We start from the raw sequence: 20,204 nt of genomic DNA, 5'->3' as shown, positions 1-20,204 counted from the left end.
ATACTCGATAAATGCTCTTGATGACACTCATCAGATTGCTCAACAAATGTCAATATCTATCGACATATGTGCAACATGGTTTGGCTGATGACAAGAAGCCTACCAAGTGTTAAATGAAATACCTTCGTAAGTAAACTAAAAATTGTTTATGCGCTTCACGCTATGCTTGTATCTTAAAAGTTGAACCTTGAACATTGAGACCCCCTAAGTTTCAAATCATATAGCCTGTTTGATAACTATGTTGTTTTTGTGAGAGATGAGAGAGAGGGGAAATACGTGGATATAGAATGGTATACAAAATAAAAACTTAAAACCATATTTAGCCCAAAATTTCCATCAAATTAGTAATTCTTGGGTTTAGACAAACAAAGTATGTGGACATCTAGTCAAAGACACAAACATGAGCGTGCGTTGGAAAAAAGAAAAGAGACTTATATTGAACAATTTTATCGCTATCGTGGTGTATCAGGCCGCTAAAATAAGGTAATATACACACATGATATTATACTTATTAGGATTTGAGATATCACAGTTCAATTTAAATCTGGGAACTCACAAATGTTGTGTGTTCATGGACCCACAGCACACATGGGCCGTCGTTCAAAACTTATAAGATCCTCTTTCAATGGAAGGCCCATAAATTTCAATCCAATTTCAGCCCCTAAAAGAGTGAGTCCTACATTTGTAACTAGAAAAAACACCGGTGAAAAACCCCCTGAAAACCCTAATGTATCAAGTGTTATGAATCTATACCCAACCGTTCTGCACCCGCCTTGTATTCTTGCCGCGTAACGAGGCGCCGCAGTCTTTTTAACTTCTTAGACGAAAATGTCCAGTGTATATATGTAAAAGCCCAAAATTACCCCTGTCCTCGACAAGGGTGTTCCCTCCATCCTATGTAACCCAGGAGATCCTCGCCGTCATGGATTCTGGAATCCTCCAATCATACATGTTCATCGTACATCATACGGTTAAAAATTATTGTAATATTTTTTATTTAAAATTAAATATAAATAGTACTCGATGAAAACTGATCGAACGATGTATGATGAACGGATGTGATTGAAAGATCCCGATCCTCACAAAATGATCCGGCGAGGATCCCCTCTCCTATATAACCACAATATAAATATCTCTAGAAATTCGTCTCCTTTAAACCCTAGACCCTCGCTTCTCTGCTCCCTCCTTCTCCTACTTCCTCCCCCTTCTTTCAGACGCAGCTCAGCACAGAGAAAGGTATGAAATTACTATTTTACTCCCTCTCTCCCGCTCCCCCCCTCTACACACACACACACACACACACACACACACACACACATATGCATGTAGATATTGGTGGGTGCTTGTTTTGTTCTTGTGAAAAGTATCAATTTTGAAGTTTGAAAATTGATCAGTGATGTGGGTTTTGCATAAAGATTTGAGATTGTTTGTATTTTGGGTATATTTGCTAGGAATTTTTGTGGGTTTTTTTTTTCACTGCTATTTGAGTTGGTGTGTGATTGTAATAAAAATGTTGGGCTGGAGATGCGATGATTGATCCGACGGGTGATTTTGGTTTGTATTGTGCTTGGTGTAGGTGTGTTTTGAGGAGTAGGAAAAATGCTCGTCTTGTTCGAGACTCCGGCGGGGTTTGCCTTATTTAAAGTGCTGGATGAAGGGAAGCTCTCCAAAGTTGAGGTAACTGCGGTCTTGAAACTGTGTTTATATATGTATTTTCTATCTGGTTTTTCAGAAGAATATAACAAAATGTGAAAAGAAATCTAATTTTTGAGTTCGGGTTTACATCGGTTCTTCTGTTTATCTTTTTTTTTCTTTCGGTTTTTAAGTGCTGGGTCTGATTGCTTTTCTCCTATTAATTGGTGTTGCAGGACTTATGGAAGGATTTTTCAAGTGCAGATAAAGCTAGACAGGTATCTGTCAGTCTGTCTTTTTAATATGTATATGCATTTTATTTATATCGAAAGCTCATCCTTATTGATTGCTGTTACACATGATATCGGCACTGTGCAGTTTTTACTTCCAGATTGGTTTCCTTCGTGGTTTAAAATAAGTTCTCTCGTTTATCTGCTGGATTTGAGCATTTTGTTAGTTATATATTTAATCTGTATATGTGTTGGTTTAGGTTGTGAAACTGAAAGCTTTCTCCAAGTTTGAGAATACATCAGAAGCTTTGGAAGCAGCAACCCTGTTGATTGACAGTAAACCCAGCAAAGGACTACGCAAATTCTTGAAAGCGCACTGCAGTGGTGAGACGCTAGCTGTTTCCGATTCTAAGCTTGGAAACATCATTAAGGAAAAACTGGTATGCCACTGTTCTGCCATGGAGAAAGTTGGACATTTTTGTGAAACATTGGGTCCGTTGTGAAACATTGGACATATTATTTAAGTCGAGCATTTAATTTCTTGCAGAAAATAGACTGTGTTCACAACAATGCTGTGATGGAGTTGATGAGAGGTGTAAGAGCTCAGTTGACTGAGCTCATAGCTGGTCTACAAGTTCAAGATCTGGCACCAATGAGCTTGGGTTTATCTCACAGCTTATCTCGATTCAAGCTCAAGTTCAGTGCTGATAAGGTGTGTGGCTATGAATACATTTTTTTATCTTTTCAGAATGGAGTAATGGTATTGGGCGGTGCATTGTTTTGTCATAATATCAGTATATGATTTGGTCATTCAAATATGTACCACCAGTGCGTTGTAAACTTGTAATGTATGTGGCTCTGTGCTTTCATTACCTGCTTTCACTTTCTAATAAAGAAAAGAAAAGGCAGAAAGAGAGTGTATTTAGTTCTGATTCTCTTTGTTGCCTGCCGTGTGTTTTTACTCTACCGCATACATGTCGTAGAATAGCAAGAAAAGATATGATCAGTTTGTTGGTTTTTCTTACTTGGTGTTGGTAGAGGACTGATACTGAATTCAGTAAAATGAAAGCTAAGTTGCCAGAAATGATGTTCAGTCAGTTTTGTATACTGTAAATAGATGTTTCTGGACAGCTGCCTGAAAGTCCAATAGGTTTGCTATACTGTGAATATATGTTTCAGGACTATATTGTGGTTCATCAATGTATTGTAAACGTAATATAAGTTACTGTGTTTCAGGTTGATACAATGGTTATTCAAGCCATTGGTTTGCTTGATGATCTTGATAAAGAGCTAAATACATATGCAATGAGGGTTCGAGAATGGTATGGTTGGCATTTTCCAGAGCTTGCTAAGATTGTTCAGGACAACATCCTTTATGCGAAGGCAGTGAAGCTGATGGGCTATCGTTCTAATGCTGCAAAGCTTGACTTCTCCGAGGTAGGATTTGTTGATTTATGTGTTTCCATTGTATGGACCTTATATATATATGATTGAGTATTCTTTATGATCAAGTTACTGTAGATGAATACTCTTTATGGCCGAAGGGTGCCTTCTTTTATCATCATACTATTTCTTGGTAGAGAACCCATTATATCTGTTATAATAACAGATTTAACGGTAGTAATCTTGTTATATCTGATATAAGGCAACAGATGGTGATGCTGATAATGGATCTCATTGTTCTTGGTCCAATTATAACAGATATTGCCAGAGGAGGTTGAAACTGAATTGAAGGATGCGGCAATGATATCCATGGGAACAGAAGTTAGCGAGCTTGATTTGATGAACATCAAAGAGCTCTGTGACCAAGTCCTTTCTCTCTCTGAGTACAGAGCTCAGCTATATGACTATTTGAAAAATAGGATGAACACCATTGCACCAAATTTGACTGCTCTTGTTGGAGAGCTCGTCGGTGCTCGCCTCATTTCCCATGGTGGTAGCTTGTTGAACCTTGCAAAGCAGCCTGGAAGCACAGTTCAGATTCTTGGAGCTGAAAAGGCCCTCTTCAGAGCACTGAAGACCAAGCATGCAACACCTAAATATGGGCTTATCTACCATGCATCCTTGATTGGTAAAGCAGCGCCAAAGCTGAAGGGTAAAATTTCTCGGTCACTTGCTAGTAAAGCTGCGTTGGCAATTCGAGTTGATGCTCTTGGAGACGGTCAAGATAACTCAATGGGAGTGGAAAATTATCAAAAGGTATATCTTGCTTCTCATTATTTCTTTTTAACACTTTGAAGCCACCTGCTTATAGAGAAACATCTGCACAGCTTGAAGCACGGTTAAGGAATCTTGAAGGCAGAGAATTAGGTCACCATGCTGGGTCAGCTAAAGGCAAACCAAAGATTGAAGTCTATGACAAGGATCGCAAGAAGGGAGCCGCAGGATTGATAACTGCTGCCAAGGTCTGATATTTTTCTTGTGGGTGTTTATTTCAGTTTGTCAGTCGATTATTATTTACCCTTTTTCGTTCTTCGCAGGCATATAATCCTGCAGCAGATTCGGTTCTTGGGAAAACGACACCTTCCAAGACCGAGAAACCAGTTGCCGAGGTTCCTGTCGCTGAAGATAAGAAAGAGAAGAAGAAAAAGAAGAGGAAGGCTGATGACGAGGACATGCCTGATGGAAATGGCAATGTGGAACCCATAGTTGAGGAGCCTGCAAAGAAGGAAAGGAAGAAGAAAAAGAAACATTCAGCTGATGATGCCGAAGTAGTTGCTGCAGTTGAAAATGAAGACGCGGGAGACAAGAAGAAGAGGAAAAGAAAGCATGCTGAAGAAGAAGAAACGGAGGTGCCAAGCGAGAAGAAAGAGAAAAAGAAGAAGAAGAAGAGCAAGGATTGATGAGTTTTTAAAAGTTGTATCGAACTCCGGCAAATTTTGTTCCAACTTTAGGCAATCAGTGACACAGCTTTTCTATATATAAAATCTGGTCCATGTTGTTTTGATTCATTTGCTAGTAATGTGGTCAATTGAAGCTACTTCTGCAGTTCTGTATCCTCTAATTTCTTATGGACAAACATGTTGCATGAAGCTGGTCAATGAAACTTGCTGCAATCGCAATTTGCAATTTTAATTTGTCTTTGGCTGTAGAAGAATGAAAAGGCCTAACTTTTTTACTTTACAAGGTGTGGAACCGCAACTTAACAAAGGCGTGTAATATGCGCATTTGGGGTATGTTATCCACGCATCATTTTTTACTTCTTCCACACCCTTTGTTAATTTCTATCATTTGATATTCTTTAATTTATCTGATCAGATGGTGTAAAATTAAAAGGTGTGAAAGAAGTAAAAAATGGTGCGTGGATATCACATCCCTGCACATTTTTATGTGAAATTGAGAATTTTATTATGCTTTATCATGTGAAAGTGAGAATTTTGCATTGAGTTATATGCATTATTGCAGATTTGAGAATTTCGAAAAAGGATTTATTATTAGTACTTCGTAATAATCTCATTTATACTGTGTTGGCTAAAGAAAAAGAAATATGTTGACCTTCTTGTCTACACGAAAATGATTAAAAACGATGATGAAAAAATTCGAATCCTGAGACCTCCTTCAAAGTTGTTTGGTAGAGTAATCAATCTCGAAGAACTTAATGGATTTTAAGGAAAGTAAGGGTTTGTCCGGTAACATTTTGCAAAATAATTTTTGAAAAATTGTTTTTTAAATGAAAGCGACATATTGTGATTTGAAAATGGGTATGGTAATTTAATCTATGAATGATTTTAGATAATAAAAACATGAAAAACGTGTCTAGTATCAAATGTCAAATATAGATATAATTGTGGTAGTGGTTGTAAGGATGATATGGTTGAGACGAGAGTGGTGCGGCTGCGATGGTGGTAGAAGATGATTGTGTTAACAATGGTGTGAACTTGTGAATCAAAAGTTCACAGCTTTCTCAATCTGAATCATTTCCATTATATTATAAAAAGTGGCAAAACTAGCATTATTCTAGGTATAAACTGTAATTTTTTTTCAAAATTAAACGCACACCATATTAATATATAAAATTTCATCAAATAAAAATATAATATAATAAAAACAAAAAGTAAAAAACAAATTCCATTTGCCCAGAAATTTAGTAATATAAATCGATTCCTTGCTTTCTTTGTTTGTTTGGAGAGAGAGAGAGAGAGAGAGGATAGAGGGAGAAGATTAGAAAGAGAGTTGTCGGCTCTGACTTGACGAAAATTTGGGAGATCTGCTGAGGCTTGAGCCTGTGCTGCTCCTTTTATTCGTCGTCTTGTCCGAGCCACCGAGAAAGGACGCCAAACTCCATTCCAAAACAAAAACCTCACTTAACCAATCATACCAATCACAGATTCAACTCAATTCACAGTAAGTTCTTTAACTCTCTCTCTCTCTCTCTCTCTCTCTCTCTCTCTCTCTCTATCTCTCTAAATCCCATTTCCTTTTTTCCAGTCTCACTTTTTTTCTTTAGAACAAGTCTATCACTTTCTCGGGAAAATCTCTTTCTTTCACTCACTTTCTCAATACCCAGATCAGGTTTTTTTGTTACTTCCTGCTGAATCTTGAAGAAACCCAGTTCCAAAATTGTGAATCTTAGCTGCCCTTTTGTTGGTTTTTGTGTTGTTTAGATGATTTTGATTACTGGGTTGTGCTAATCACATGGGGTTTAGTGTAAAGATGTGATCTTTGGTGGTTGTTTTGGATGATTTTTAGTTGTGGACTGATTGTTGAGTGTTTATGTGTGGATTTTTGGAGGTTAGTTTTTAATTGTTGCAAATTGGTTGATTTTGTAGTGGTTAAATTGTAAAGGAAGAGCTTTTTTGCATTGACCATGTTGGATGAGGCTTAGATTCAAGAATGGGCTGTGTGATTAGTAGAGAAGCTTCTTCGGGAGTCAATTCCGAGTCGAAGGGGGAGAGGAGGGATTTGAGTGTAGAGTCTACTGGGAAGGTAGATGCTGTTGTGGTGCCGAAGGTAGATAGTAAAACCGCCGAGGTTCATGTTGGTGGGGGAGAGGGCAAGAAGGAGGAGAATGTCCATGGAGGTGAGAAACCTCCGAGGGGGGAGAGAAGGCGATCGAAGCCAAACCCGAGGTCAGGTAATGTACCAAAGCAATCGCGTGGCGCCCAAGTGGCGGCCGGCTGGCCACCCTGGCTCACTGAGGCATGTGGGGAGGCGCTCAATGGGTGGATTCCACGGAAAGCAGACACGTTTGAGAAAATTGATAAGGTAGGTTTTCATTCTTCTTTTTATGGAAAAGTTTTTTTTTTTTAAATTTTTTTATGAAAAAGTTGATGTTGTGATTCTTTGCTTGTTTTCCTAAAATGATGCGACAAATATGGTTTTTACGAACAATGTGATAAGTCGGATCATTTGAGATGCATTCTTCAAAGTTTTCTTCTTGGGAATGCCTATTACAAATGAGGCGGCCATAAATTGCAATTAATTGAACAATGCCTATCACTTTTATCATCATGTTATGCTCTTGGTTTATGTATTCTTTTTGTGCATGATTTTGATTTCTTTCATTTTCTTTTCCCTGATGTTAGATTGGGTCAGGAACGTATAGTAATGTGTACAAAGCTAAAGATATGTTGACGGGGAAAATTGTTGCCCTAAAGAAAGTTAGATTTGACAATTTGGAGCCCGAGAGTGTGAGATTTATGGCTAGAGAAATTCTAATTTTGCGGAGATTGGATCATATCAATGTTGTAAAGTTGGAGGGTCTGGTTACGTCAAGAATGTCATGTAGTTTGTACCTGGTGTTGGAATACATGGAGCATGATCTAGCTGGGCTTGCTGCAAGCCCCGAAATTAAATTTACAGAACCACAGGTTAGCCAGTATTTCGCTAATCTTTGAAGTCCATTTACCACTTTTAAAATTATATAAATGGTTTATGGTACTTTTCTGATCTTTTGAAATTTGATGCATCTCACAATTCAAATTTCAGGTAAAATGTTACATGCATCAACTTCTATCTGGACTTGAGCACTGTCACAACCGTGGTGTGCTTCACCGTGACATTAAAGGATCAAATCTTTTGATTGACAATGGAGGAGTACTTAAAATTGCTGACTATGGGTTGGCTTCTTTTTTTGATCCAAACCATAAGCATCCAATGACTAGTCGGGTGGTTACTCTATGGTATCGACCTCCCGAGCTCCTTCTTGGGGCTACTGATTACGGTGTGGGTGTGGACCTCTGGAGTGCAGGTTGCATTTTAGCGGAGTTACTAGCTGGGAAACCTATCATGCCTGGTCGTACCGAGGTAACTTGATGACTCTCTTTTTGCATTTGCTTTTATCCTTGCTTGTAAAAACTAAATTTGTGGGAAGACTTTTAACTACTAATGTTTAAAATGGAGAGATCGCCAGGTAATTTATGGCTATTGCATTGGAATGGTCAATGCTCACATCTAGCTAGTTGACCTTCATAAGACTGAGTTTCTTGTGTTCAGTTGGTTAAAATAGATGTTTGAAGCTACAACCTTATCCAGTTTTCATTGTTTGTAAGTTTTAAAATGCTGAGATGATAACATTTTTAGGGTTTCTCACTGACTAAACTTCTGACATAACTGTAGAGCATATCTCACATCTTTGCTGCTCACGTAGGTGGAGCAACTACATAAGATATACAAACTATGTGGTTCACCTTCAGATGAATACTGGAGGAAAGCAAAGTTGCCCAATGCAACGCTATTTAGGCCTCGGGAGCCTTACAGAAGATGCATAAGAGAAGCATTCAAAGATTTTCCCCCATCTTCATTTCCCCTTATCGAAACTCTTCTTGCAATTGATCCAGCAGAACGTCAGACAGCCACAGCTGCATTGAGTAGTGTGGTGAGTTCTTATACTATGATATTGCTTTCTAATTTCAGGTTCTTGATACTGTATGGCTGCTTTCTATGTACTCTAGTTCTCTCTACCGGCTTAATCAACCAGAACACATCTTGGTTTCTTGACAGTAGACTTGTCGGATTTAGATTCAACACTGATAATTACTTTCTGCATCTCTTCTTTTGATTTTATATTTTGCAGTCGGGAATGGTTAATGAGACTAAGCGCTCCTTAGACTGTCGCCCACTTACCTGCCTAGAATTGGGGCCCAAGTCACATCTCATAGTGGGGTCCCTAACCATCGCTTTAGAGTTTAGATTATAGTTATGCTAATTGGATCCATATGTTGATCCATGCCTGCAACAATGAAAATCATGTGCGCGCTAATTGATGGTTATTTGCAGCTATTATGATTCCTTCGATAAATGTGCTTACATACTCTGTTTGCTCTTTCTTTCCTCATTTGCAGTTTTTCCTGTCAGAGCCTTATGCTTGTGAACCTTCTAGCCTCCCAAAGTATCCCCCAACCAAAGAAATAGATGCCAAACGCCGGGACGATGAAGCTCGTAGGTATGGATCTTGTTGACTTTTTGTTCTTTCACCTTCTGATATCTTGCTGTTAATGACTACTTATTTAGCATAAATCATGCATGTTGTCAGAGCCTTGACCTTTGAGGATAGAGTAAAAATAGGTCAATAAGACACCTCTTTTGTCTAAAGTTACTCATTTTCTGGTTTTCTATGTAAACTTTCCCTGAGACATCTCTCACTCTCTCGCACAGATTCTTTCTGTCATGTTAGCCCTCGAGCGCAAACATGCATTTCTGCTGTCTCGAAACATTTGTAGCCAATTTGTTACTGTTGTTTGTCTTAGTATATACCATTTTGGCAAAATACTTATTTTGGTATATTACTTGTCTTGAAGACATTTCTGAAATAGGCAATGTTTGATAGATACTCAACCACCATAATCGAAATTAATTTTATAAACAGACTTATCTTTATAATGTGTGAAGTCTGAATAGCACAATTTTTGGTGGTTGTGCAGACTACGAGCTGCTGGTAGATCCCAGGCTGATGGTCCAAAGAAAACACGCACACGGGAAAGGGCTCCTAGGGGTGGTATGCCGGCTCCAGAAGCCAATGCGGAGCTTCAGTCCAATATTGATGTATGTCCAATAAGTTGCCTCTATCAATTATTGTGTCATCTTTTAACTTTGACCCTTCCATTTGCATAAACATCCTTCTTTCGCTAGTCAAGAACATGCAAATGCTTCTAGATTATGTATCCGTTAAAAAAGATAAATGAAGTAGAAGCGGCCTAGCTTTATGAATAGATTACTGCTAAGATGCCGATGAGATTAACCTGTTTGGTTTGCCATATGTAAATGAGTTTCGATTTAATGCACTTGGTGTCTATATTCTTACACATGACATGACCATTTGGCCGACTCTGGCATTAGTTATATGATTCAGGTTTCGATTTATAAGTATGTTAACACCTCAGTTTTCTTCTGAAACAGAGAAGACGCCTAATTACGCATGCAAATGCAAAGAGCAAAAGCGAAAAGTTTCCTCCACCGCATCAGGATGGAGCAGTTGGCTACCCTTTGGGATCTTCACATCACTTTGATCCTGCCCTCGTTCCTCCTGATGTCCCTTTCAGTACAACCTCATTCAGTTATCCTAAAGAATCACTACAGGCTTGGTCAGGTCCGTTGGTCGAACCTGCTTCTGCCGGTGGTCCAAGACGGAAGAAGCATACTGGACACGATGGGCGAGAAACTTCAAAATCCTATACAGGAAACCTTAGAGAGAAACATGACAATGCTCGTGTTAAGGGAAAGAGAAGTGCGGCTTGAAACCGAGTTCATACGAGGGAGCATAGTTACAGAGAGTTTCTGGAAAAGTGAATTTATCATCCCCAGCTTCTAGCAGTGTATTTTTCCATCAGAAATGCAGGGGTAAATACCTTCTTTTATTTAAAAAAAAATTTATAAATCCCAATTAGCTTCTCTCTTTTTTTTTTTTGCCCCAATACTTACAAGACATGGAATTTTTGTTTTGTTTGTTCTTTTTTCAATTTGTTGGTGAGATTGGTGTGAGAAATTGCCTCTGTTATGTACATCTTCATCTTTTGATTCTTTTTTTCCAAGTTTGTGGTGTTGGAAACTTATGCTTAGAGTAGTGAAATGATTTAGTAAAGAGTTGCGTTATATACGCCACACTTCTTCGTCAAGTTTTGTTCATCAAAGGATGTCGGTTATTTATTTGAGTATTCACACCCTCGTGGACTCAACATTTATCCATTTTTCTTTCTTAAAAAGATGACAACTGGTGGCGAATCACGGTCATCCATCTCTTTCAGGCCCGGATGAGACAAATTGGGAATTCACCCCTTCATAGCTTACGAAACACCGAACCCAGGACTTCTTGTTCTGTTTTTTAAAGAGCCGTTGTTTGCACTTTTTCACTGGACTACGGGCTGGTTTGGTACTGAGGTGCTTTTATAAAAAGTGGGTATAAAAAAAAACTGAGCTCAAAAAAAGTGTTTGGTAAACACTTAATAACGTGTTTTTATAGTTTTAGGTGAAAAAAAAAACTGAAAACGTGAAGCAACAAAAATGAGCTTATTCTCACAGCACAGCAGAAGTAGTTTTTTTTATTTAAAGCACAACGATACTAAATCAGCCCTTGTGGTTGAACGTTATCGAACCTAAGAATTGACTAAAAAATTTGGACGAAATTTGAAATTACAACTCTGAGATGAACCTTTCATTAAAGCAACCACAGAAAGGCAAAAGTAGAAATAAAAAAACTAACAAATTCTTTGCCCAAAAAATTCAAAAGAATGCTGACCCAAAATATTTTCCTTTTATTTATTAAATATAAAGAGAAATGGTATAAGGTATTGGACCAATCATGATATCACATTTGGCAAATATTTTATTATATTCTATTTTCATGCTTTTAATTTATTTTTCTCATATTTGAAAATTAGTATCTTCCCAACAAACGCGTTTTATTTTGAATAAATTACACATCTTAAAAATCCCCAATCCTAAAATGTAAAATAAATGAACACAATGCAGTACCTCAAAACCCAAATTTTTTAATCCACACATTCTAAATTACTCTAATTTACAAAAATAAAAACTAGTTTAAAATTAATTCAACGGGACATACAAACTAGCTTAACCTATCTAACCTAACTCAACCCGAATGCATTCATTGCGGACACGAGATACATACTTAAATGCCGGCGAGCAGAAAATTTAACGGTTTCCCAACTGACCTAACCTGCAATTACAAGCAGATTAAAATAAAAAATTTAATTGAAATTGGTTAGCAAAGAAGGGAAAAAAAAAAAAAAAAAAAACTACACAAAAAAGAGTCATTAAATTAAATTAAAACCCCCACTAAACACAGCACTGAGCACTCCCTAAAACCGCCAGTAAAACTTCCAATCTCTCTCTCCTCCCTCTCTCTCTTTCTCTCTCTCTCCTCCACACACACAGTGGGTTCTTTCTTTCGGTTGCAGAAAAATCCACGATCGTCATCTTACTCTCTCTCTACAGAAACCAAGAAAAACTCTTGGGGGCTAATACCATAAAAACCAGAAGGCAAAAGCAATGGAAGAGAGCAGCAACAGCAACACAGCGGCTAGCAGGGTCGCCCAAGCCATTGCCGTAGCTCTCGACTGGAGCTCCACTCCCGACGCCCGCAAAGCAGCCGTTGCTTTCCTCGAATCGGTACTCTTTCTTTCTGTTCTCTGACTAGAAACTTTACCTGTGCTTTATTAGAACTATAACCCGTCTTTCTCTCTCTAGAAATTTGTAATTTGGTTGCTTTTGTTAAAAGGGTTTCTGATGAATAGTATGAAATGAAATGTAAATTCTTTTATCGCATTCTTAAAATTTCAACTTGAAAGAGTTTATAGGATGATTTCGTTGTTTTCGGGTGGAGTTTCAGTATGTTAATTGGTATTTTGAAGTGTTGAAAGGCTATGGTGTTATGCAATCTGTTACTTGGTTTAAGCAGCTGTCTCATCTTCCATTGTTGATTATTCCTTCTGTTCAATTTGTGCAGATCAAGACCGGAGATGTGCGGATTTTGGCAAACGCTGCGTTTCTTCTAGTGAAGAAGGATTGGTCTTCTGAAATTCGGTTGCATGCATTTAAGATGTTACAGGTATATGATCATAAGGAATGTTCTTTATACAGATTTCTATTGATTTGTAACTATGTTAGTATTTTTGTTTGAACCAAAGGCCATTGTCGGGAGTTCAAATTTGAAATTTGAAAATGCAGTTTTTATTAGGAACTAAAACATAACCGCGTCAATTATTCTTTTGTTTTCTTCAATAATGTAATGAGGTGAAATCATATTTTTTTTACTATTTAAGTGGTCTAGTTGGACTGTTGGAGATGATTTGATAATACGGTCTATGATCAAAAGGTTGTGGGACTGGTTTCCCTTAACATCCAAATGCTCCTGGCAATGTAAATTATTTTGCCCTTGATGTCATATTTTAAGTTTTGCTCCCCCCACCTTATTGGGATCATAATAAAGGAAGAAAAGGTTGAAGCTTTACAATCTGAGATGTAAAAGCAGTTTCCTGATAATTTTCAATTTCTGTTGAAAATGCCAAAACCCTGATTGATGTAAACTTGTTGTTGCAATTTCCAAAATAGGTTTCTGCCTCCCTGTATGATTGCGCTTTCTAGTTCTATCTGAAACATTTAGCATCTAATTATATAACCATGTAAAGTTCTGTGGTATTAGTAGTGTAACAAGAATATGCATATTTTTGTGCAGCATTTGGTCCGATTGCGGTGGGAAGAACTAAGCCCTACAGAGCGTAGAAACTTTGCAAATATCACAGTCGATTTAATGTCTGATATTGCAAGTCCTAGTGAGGAGTGGGCTTTAAAAAGTCAGACAGCAGCCCTTACTGCCGAGGTTTACACAGCAGTTCTTTTGACTCTATTCAAACTGCCAATGGTTAGTTTTCCATTGTAGTACTCACCTGTTTTAATCTGTTGCAGATGGTTAGAAGAGAAGGACTAAATCTATGGCAAGAATTGTTTCCAACTTTGGTTTCATTATCCTCCAAGGGTCCTATTCAAGTAAATATTTTTCCTCCTTGTTCACTCTCTTTCATTTAAAACATGTTTAGGTTATCACCTTACTTTCTACTCCTCATTGATATTAGGCTGAGTTGGTCTCCATGATGCTAAGGTGGCTTCCTGAAGATATTACTGTTCACAATGAAGACTTGGAAGGTTTATTCAGAAATGTGTCTTGTGCACTCTTTCCTCTTGCCTGTGAATTGTGTGTGTGTATGCATGTGATGCTTGTTCTCTGGATTTAGATTGCTGCATACCTTATTCTGATTCTTAATGGTTAATACAGGAGATCGGAGAAGGCTTTTGCTGCGTGGGCTGACCCAATCTTTACCTGAAATTTTGCCTTTATTATACACTGTATGTCTGGCTCCTTAATTTTAATAGAAGAAGTTGCATACAATGGAGTTGTCCTAATGAATTAAAATGTGCAGTTACTAGAGAGGCACTTTGGAGCCGCATTGAGTGAAGCAGGAAAACAAGAATTTGACCTTGCAAAACAACATGCTGCGACAGTAACAGCTACTTTGAATGCTGTTAATGCATATTCTGAATGGGCTCCATTGCCTGATCTTGCTAAATCTGGTATAATTCATGGGTATGGTATCCTACTTTGAAGTTTTGGTGGATTCTGATTTGAAGCTGTTGGCAAGTGTCTCTTTCTTATCTCCTCTCTCTCTCTCTCTCTCTCTCTCTCTCTCTCTGTGTGTGTACAGGTGTGGTTTCTTACTTTCTTCACCTGACTTTCGTCTTCATGCTTGTGAGTTTTTCAAACTTGTTTCCCAAAGGTACGAAATATAGTATTGTCAATTGTTTATAAATTATGTGTTTTCCACTTCTTAAGACATTTCCGTAACAGTTGTGTTATCCTGATTTATGTCATGCAGGAAGAGACCTATTGATGATACCTCTGCTCCCGAATTTGATTCTGCAATCAGTAATATCTTTCAAATATTGATGAATGTCTCCAAAGAATTTTTGTACATATCTAGCTCCGGTACTGGGGTAATTGATGAAAGCAATATTGAGTTTGTGGAATATATATGTGAAAGTATGGTGTCTTTGGGTTCCACAAACTTGCAATGTATTGCTGGTGATAGCATTGTGCTACCACTTTATGTACAACAGGTAACTAGAACATCGGGCTATATGCAACTCTTTGCTGCTTGTTCATTTGGTTCTGTCAACAAGTGATTGGTTATTGAAATAGAATATTACTAAATTTATTCTTTTTTATTATCAGATGCTGGGGTTTTTCCAACATTTTAAGCTAGCTCTTCATTTTCAATCTCTCAACTTTTGGCTGGTATGAAGATAATCTCCCAATTATTGCTGTAATGTACCAGTAACTGAGACTATGTCATACGCTACATACCATGTTTAATCGTCCTTCATGTTTATGTGTGTGTTTAGGCGCTAATGAGAGACTTGATGTCAAAGCCAAAGGCTGTTGCTCACTCAGCTGGAGATGGTTCTGATCCGGTCGATTTTGAAAAGAGAAAAATCTTAAGTTTTTTGAATGATGAAATATGTAGTGCAATTCTGGATGTATCTTTCCAACACATGCTCAAGAGAGAAAAAGTAATTCACGGAACAACATTTTCTTTGGGGCAGTTGGAATTATGGAGTGATGATGTTGAGGACAAGGGGACTTTTGGCCAGTATCGTTCAAAGTTGGTAAGTAGTTCATAGAACTTAGATATTTTTGTTTCTGCATATTGGCTCATGCTTCTTCAGTTCAGTAAGCATAAAATTTTGTACGACATGTATAGGTTCTCTGGAATAGGATTCTGTTAAATAATTAACTCCATGTACAGATACATGGATGGGTACATTCCTTGACTTTGTTAGTAATTGCCATTCAGATTAGAGGATCCATTAAAGTAACCTTGGAATCTAGCTCATTTCATTTCATGTTGACCATTATTGCTGTCTTGCATCATATAAGAAATTTCTCTTTGTTCTGGTTTACACTAGAAGAACTCTTGAAAATAGTTCACCTGACTTTCCTTGGCCTGCATTTTTCAAATGTTTCTTTCCCTGATGAATGCTCTTAATGCAGTTAGAACTGATCAAGTTGGTTGCCTTATACAAGCCTCTTATAGCCGGTTCTAAAGTTTCTGAAAGAATTGATACAATCATCAAAAGCCTCTTGCTTTCTCCAATGCCTGCTCAGGTTTGGTTACAAGCACTTTCACAATTCAATTTGCTATCTTTTGAGTTTCTAGCATTCCAGTATTGCTTGCAAGCCTTGCGGTGATGGTTCTTATAAATCTCCATCCTCTGTCTAATTTCAGGACTTAGCTGTGATGGAAAGCATGCAGTTGGCTTTAGAAAATGTTGTAAGCACTATTTTCGATGGATCAAATGAAATTGCCGGGGGTCATTCTGAAGTTCAACTTGGACTATGCAGAATATTTGAAGGTTTGTTTTAAACACTTCTTTATATGAGCTTAGGAATTTTTGTATCTGAGTTTCTTATCATGACTTGTTTCTTGACTTGAAGGTTTGCTTCAGCAACTTCTTTCTTTGAAATGGACTGAGCCAGCTCTTGTGGAAGTACTTGGGCACTACTTGGATGCAATGGGTTCATTTTTGAAGTATTTTCCGGATGCCGTGGGCAGTGTCATTAATAAATTATTTGAGCTCCTAAATTCGCTCCCTTTTGTTGTTAAGGTCGATTTCAATTATTTAATTTCGTCTTGTTATTCATTGTATTTTAGAGAATCTTTGAATTCATATTATTATTCAGCAGGATCCATCTACAAGTAGTGCACGGTATGCAAGGCTGCAAATCTGTACATCGTTTATTCGTATCGCCAAAACTGCTGACACAAGTGTTCTGCCTCACATGAAGGTGACTCTTGTTTCTTTGATACATCCTTGAATTTTCTGGTGTGTCTTGTGTATACACAACATTCACGCATATAGTATATGCCACTGGTATGAAAGACGTAGAATTAAATTAAATTACTCAAGAGTAATTTTTATTAGCAATTACAGCCGTAGAATCTCCAATATTTTGAATAGCATACGTTGGCTACATCAACCCAACTGTTGCAAGAATTGACAGATCTGCATATATGTCATATCCACATCATTGGCATGTAGTCTTGCTTCCTAGAAAAATAATGTATATCATTGTGAATTATAGGGGTTCTGCCATTTGACAAATTACTGGTAACAATGAAATGAGATTTTTAAATGCTCCCCCAATTAAAGTTGTGATCTGTAAATATACGAGGTTCTCTATGAGGGAAAACAAAAGAGTTTAGTCAACAAGTGCATGCCCCACTGAAGAGAACGCATGCTTTTAGATTTCGAAAATAGCATTCTGTTTATTGACTTTTTCATGTGGTATTTTATGTAGGGTATAGCCGACACCATGGCGTATATGAAAAGAGAAGGTTCTTTACTTCGTGGTGAACACAATCTCTTAGGTGAAGCGTTTCTTGTCATGGCTTCTGCTGCTGGGTAATGCTTCTTTTGCATGAATTGACCATGTATTTGTATTGTCAGATGGTTCTACTCTTGAACATTTGTAAACTTTGTACAGAATTCAGCAGCAGCAAGAAGTTCTGGCCTGGTTACTAGAACCTTTAAGCCAGCAATGGACGCAGATTGAGTGGCAAAATAATTATCTATCTGAACCACTTGGTCTTGTTCGCTTGTGCTCCGAGACCCCAGTTATGTGGTCAGTTTTCCACACTATCACATTCTTTGAGAAGGCACTTAAGAGAAGTGGAACCAGAAAAGCCCAGTCAAATCTACAACACAATTCAACAGAAAGTTCTATGCCCTTGCACCCAATGGCTTCTCATCTATCATGGATGCTGCCACCTCTTCCAAAAGTAAGCATGCTGCTCCTGAAAACTAGTTGTGTTAAAATTCCTAAATCCCAATTCACACTTATTTTAAATGTTGTACGTACTCGACCATTTTCTTGTGAAACTTATTCACTACAACAAGGTAATAATTGGTGCATATTGTTGATCTGCAGCTGTTTCGTGTCTTACATTCCCTTTGGTCTCCGTCTGTATTCCAAATATTACCTGGAGAGATTAAAGCTGCAATGACCATGAGTGATGTTGAGAAATTCAGTCTTCTTGGTGAAGGAAACCCTAAATTGCTAAAGGGTACCATAGCCTTTGCCAATGGATCCCATATCAGCACAAGTAAGGAAGGATATGTGGAGTCAAATGAATCAGACATACGAAATTGGTTGAAAGGTATCAGAGACAGTGGGTATGTATTCCTATATTTGAGTTGGTTTGAAACTTTTTCTTTGAAATGCATCTTTTTTGTAGGTTTCTTTCGTTTAATGATTAAGATATTTTTTATATTTGTAGGTACAATGTATTGGGCCTGGCAACCACTATTGGGGACTCATTTTACAAATGTCTGGATAGTCAATCTGTTGCTCTAGCTCTAGTGGAGAATATACATTCAATGGAATTCAGGCATATCCGGCTGCTTGTTCATTCAGTTTTGATTCCTTTGGTTAAATTTTGTCCTGTGGATTTGTGGGAGGCATGGTTGGAAAAGCTCTTGCTCCCATTATTTCAACACTCCCAACAGGCTCTCAGTTGCTCATGGTCCGGTCTTCTACATGAAGGGAGAGCAAAGGTCCCAGATGCCCATGCCATAATAGCTGGGTCGGACTTAAAAGTGGAAGTAATGGAAGAAAAGCTACTTAGGGATCTAACACGGGAGATTTGTTCACTCCTCTCTGTTATAGCTTCGCCGCAGCTAAATACTGGGCTTCCTTCCTTGGAGCACTCTGGGCATGTTCATCGTGTTGACGTATCTTCCCTCAAAGAATTGGATGCATTCGCATCAAGCTCCATGGTTGGGTATGTTTGATTGACATAGTTTCTTATCTAGGTTTCTTAAGTTCTTTTCTGTTAATCTGTACTGTAGTAGTTGTATAACTTTGTGAATTTTATTTTTTCCCTAAGTTCTCTGGTCTCATAGTGTTCTTCGTTTACAGTTTCCTTTTGAAGCACAAAGGCCTTGCCCTTCCAGCGCTGCAGATATGTTTAGAAGCTTTTACATGGACAGATGGTGAAGCCATGACAAAAGTTTCTTCCTTCTGTTCTTCTTTGATTGGTTTAGCGGTATCGACAAATAGTGTGGAGCTCCTACAATTTGTTTCTAAGGATCTATTTTCTGCAATTATCCAAGGTTTAGCCCTTGAGTCAAATGCTTTCATCAGTGCCGATTTGATTGGTCACTGTCGTGATATATACATACATCTTTGCGATAGAGATCCAACTCCTAGGCAGGTTAGTTACGATACCTTGTGCTATCTAATATTTTGGGTTATGCTGGTAGTGATTATACTCTAATTACTGATTACCATAAGAAACTTAATTGTCGTTCTTATTGGGTTTCCCAGATTCTGCTCTCGCTCCCATGTATCAAACAACATGATTTGCTTGCGTTTGAAGAAGCTTTGACGAAGACATCCAGTCCCAAAGAACAAAAGCAACATATGAAAAGCTTGCTTGTCTTAGCTACTGGAAACAAGTTAAAGGCGCTTGCTGTTCAGAAAAGCGTCAATGTCATAACGAATGTATCAAGTAAGCCCGCTTAACTGACTTCACCATCATCTCATGCATTCTGTTTCTTTTCCCAGATTTTCTGCATTTCATATTTAGGTTGAGGTTCAACTTGATCTTTTGCTTTCCTATTCGAAGATAAATTTTCATTCAAAAAACTTTATAATTATGCAATAGCTAGTCAACCGGGTATATTTTTACCAACCTGCTGCAATCATAATTTCAGCGAGGCCTCGCAGCACGGCCAACACCAAAGAAACCAGAGTGGACGATGGAGAGACTGTTGGGCTGGCAGCCATATTGTGATGCATGTGTGATGTGTGGTACAGAAATCAAATCAACTCGAAGGAAAACGCGGTGTTTGGAGCATGACGAGGTACGAGAGCTGTTTCTTTTTTTTCAGCCAGAGGTCTACGGAACTTTGTCCGCTCCCGGAAGCTACCTCGAATACGAGATTGATCGTTTAGAAGTGTTCCATGACACTGTTATGTTGTATTGTATTGCCATGGAAATTAGGAGTTCAAAACTGAAACTTCATTGTATAGCACTAATCAGAAAACGGAAAGAGAAAAAAGGTTCGGCAGGTTGGAACTTAAACCACACTCGGCAGTTGCCATTTAACATTGGCTTGTTTGGAGCTCAAACCAAAACTTTCATGTGCATATCATCAATGTTGTTTCCTACCTTGAAAACCCTACCAATCATTGTTCACATGCGAAAATGCACAAAAATAATTTTGTGATTAAAAACCACGAATGTTGGTCCACATTTTTATTGCGGAAAAGTGCGATTTTTGTGATTTCGCGAAATTTTTTCTGTAGGCATTAAGAAATATGTTAAA

At 38.0% G+C, this 20,204-nt stretch overlaps 3 protein-coding genes across 4 annotated transcripts; all 3 read left to right on the top strand.

Moving 5' to 3' along the window:
- The first annotated feature begins 1,108 nt into the window (after window positions 1-1,108).
- LOC103434134 (probable nucleolar protein 5-2) lies at window positions 1,109-4,937 on the top strand. The gene is made up of 9 exons (XM_008372440.4): window positions 1,109-1,236; window positions 1,577-1,677; window positions 1,869-1,910; window positions 2,123-2,302; window positions 2,410-2,574; window positions 3,099-3,299; window positions 3,564-4,061; window positions 4,133-4,267; window positions 4,343-4,937. The coding sequence occupies exons 2-9, from the start codon at window positions 1,600-1,602 to the stop codon at window positions 4,703-4,705; spliced, it is 1,662 nt and encodes a 553-aa protein (XP_008370662.3). The 5' UTR covers window positions 1,109-1,236; window positions 1,577-1,599; the 3' UTR covers window positions 4,706-4,937.
- Window positions 4,938-5,932: 995 nt separating this feature from the next.
- LOC103434133 (probable serine/threonine-protein kinase At1g54610) lies at window positions 5,933-10,915 on the top strand. The gene is made up of 8 exons (XM_008372439.4): window positions 5,933-6,206; window positions 6,632-7,067; window positions 7,388-7,672; window positions 7,791-8,108; window positions 8,452-8,679; window positions 9,146-9,246; window positions 9,725-9,845; window positions 10,200-10,915. Exons 2-8 carry the CDS (start codon window positions 6,696-6,698, stop codon window positions 10,536-10,538), a joined length of 1,764 nt encoding a protein of 587 aa, XP_008370661.3. The 5' UTR covers window positions 5,933-6,206; window positions 6,632-6,695; the 3' UTR covers window positions 10,539-10,915.
- Window positions 10,916-12,103: 1,188 nt separating this feature from the next.
- On the top strand, window positions 12,104-20,025 carry LOC103434132 (protein HASTY 1). 2 transcript variants are annotated; one of them, XM_008372437.4, is made up of 22 exons: window positions 12,104-12,428; window positions 12,766-12,867; window positions 13,495-13,638; window positions 13,725-13,805; window positions 13,892-13,961; window positions 14,092-14,162; window positions 14,237-14,400; window positions 14,519-14,590; window positions 14,690-14,930; window positions 15,046-15,108; window positions 15,216-15,479; window positions 15,865-15,978; window positions 16,100-16,226; window positions 16,309-16,478; window positions 16,558-16,659; window positions 17,173-17,276; window positions 17,359-17,653; window positions 17,803-18,047; window positions 18,152-18,655; window positions 18,793-19,087; window positions 19,201-19,384; window positions 19,590-20,025. In XM_008372437.4, exons 1-22 carry the CDS (start codon window positions 12,309-12,311, stop codon window positions 19,667-19,669), a joined length of 3,612 nt encoding a protein of 1,203 aa, XP_008370659.3. In that variant the 5' UTR covers window positions 12,104-12,308; the 3' UTR covers window positions 19,670-20,025. The 2 variants fall into 2 exon arrangements, with proteins under 2 accessions (XP_008370659.3, XP_008370658.3); XM_008372436.4 differs by having other exon boundaries at window positions 12,107-12,428; window positions 16,555-16,659.
- Window positions 20,026-20,204: the final 179 nt, after the last annotated feature.

Source organism: Malus domestica, chromosome 04 (assembly GCF_042453785.1).
Source record: "Malus domestica chromosome 04, GDT2T_hap1".
Taxonomy (NCBI): Eukaryota; Viridiplantae; Streptophyta; class Magnoliopsida; order Rosales; family Rosaceae; genus Malus; species Malus domestica.
Note: the sequence above shows the minus strand (reverse complement) of the source record. Positions and strands in the feature narration are given on the sequence as shown.

What these genes read in the sequence shown, in the direction of transcription:
- LOC103434134 (XM_008372440.4), top strand. Translation starts at nt 1,600, where the DNA reads ATGCTCGTCTTGTTCGAGACTCCGGCGGGGTTTGCCTTATTTAAAGTG. An exon ending in GTGCAGATAAAGCTAGACAG is followed by an intron (nt 1,911 to 2,122) that starts GTATCTGTCAGT and finishes GTGTTGGTTTAG; the next exon opens with GTTGTGAAACTGAAAGCTTT. An exon ending in GAGTGGAAAATTATCAAAAG is followed by an intron (nt 4,062 to 4,132) that starts GTATATCTTGCT and finishes ACATCTGCACAG; the next exon opens with CTTGAAGCACGGTTAAGGAA.
- LOC103434133 (XM_008372439.4), top strand. Translation starts at nt 6,696, where the DNA reads ATGGGCTGTGTGATTAGTAGAGAAGCTTCTTCGGGAGTCAATTCCGAG. An exon ending in CGGGACGATGAAGCTCGTAG is followed by an intron (nt 9,247 to 9,724) that starts GTATGGATCTTG and finishes GTGGTTGTGCAG; the next exon opens with ACTACGAGCTGCTGGTAGAT. An exon ending in AGCTTCAGTCCAATATTGAT is followed by an intron (nt 9,846 to 10,199) that starts GTATGTCCAATA and finishes CTTCTGAAACAG; the next exon opens with AGAAGACGCCTAATTACGCA.
- LOC103434132 (XM_008372436.4), top strand. Translation starts at nt 12,309, where the DNA reads ATGGAAGAGAGCAGCAACAGCAACACAGCGGCTAGCAGGGTCGCCCAA. An exon ending in GCCAGTATCGTTCAAAGTTG is followed by an intron (nt 15,480 to 15,864) that starts GTAAGTAGTTCA and finishes CTCTTAATGCAG; the next exon opens with TTAGAACTGATCAAGTTGGT. An exon ending in CGCTCCCTTTTGTTGTTAAG is followed by an intron (nt 16,479 to 16,554) that starts GTCGATTTCAAT and finishes ATTATTATTCAG; the next exon opens with CAGGATCCATCTACAAGTAG.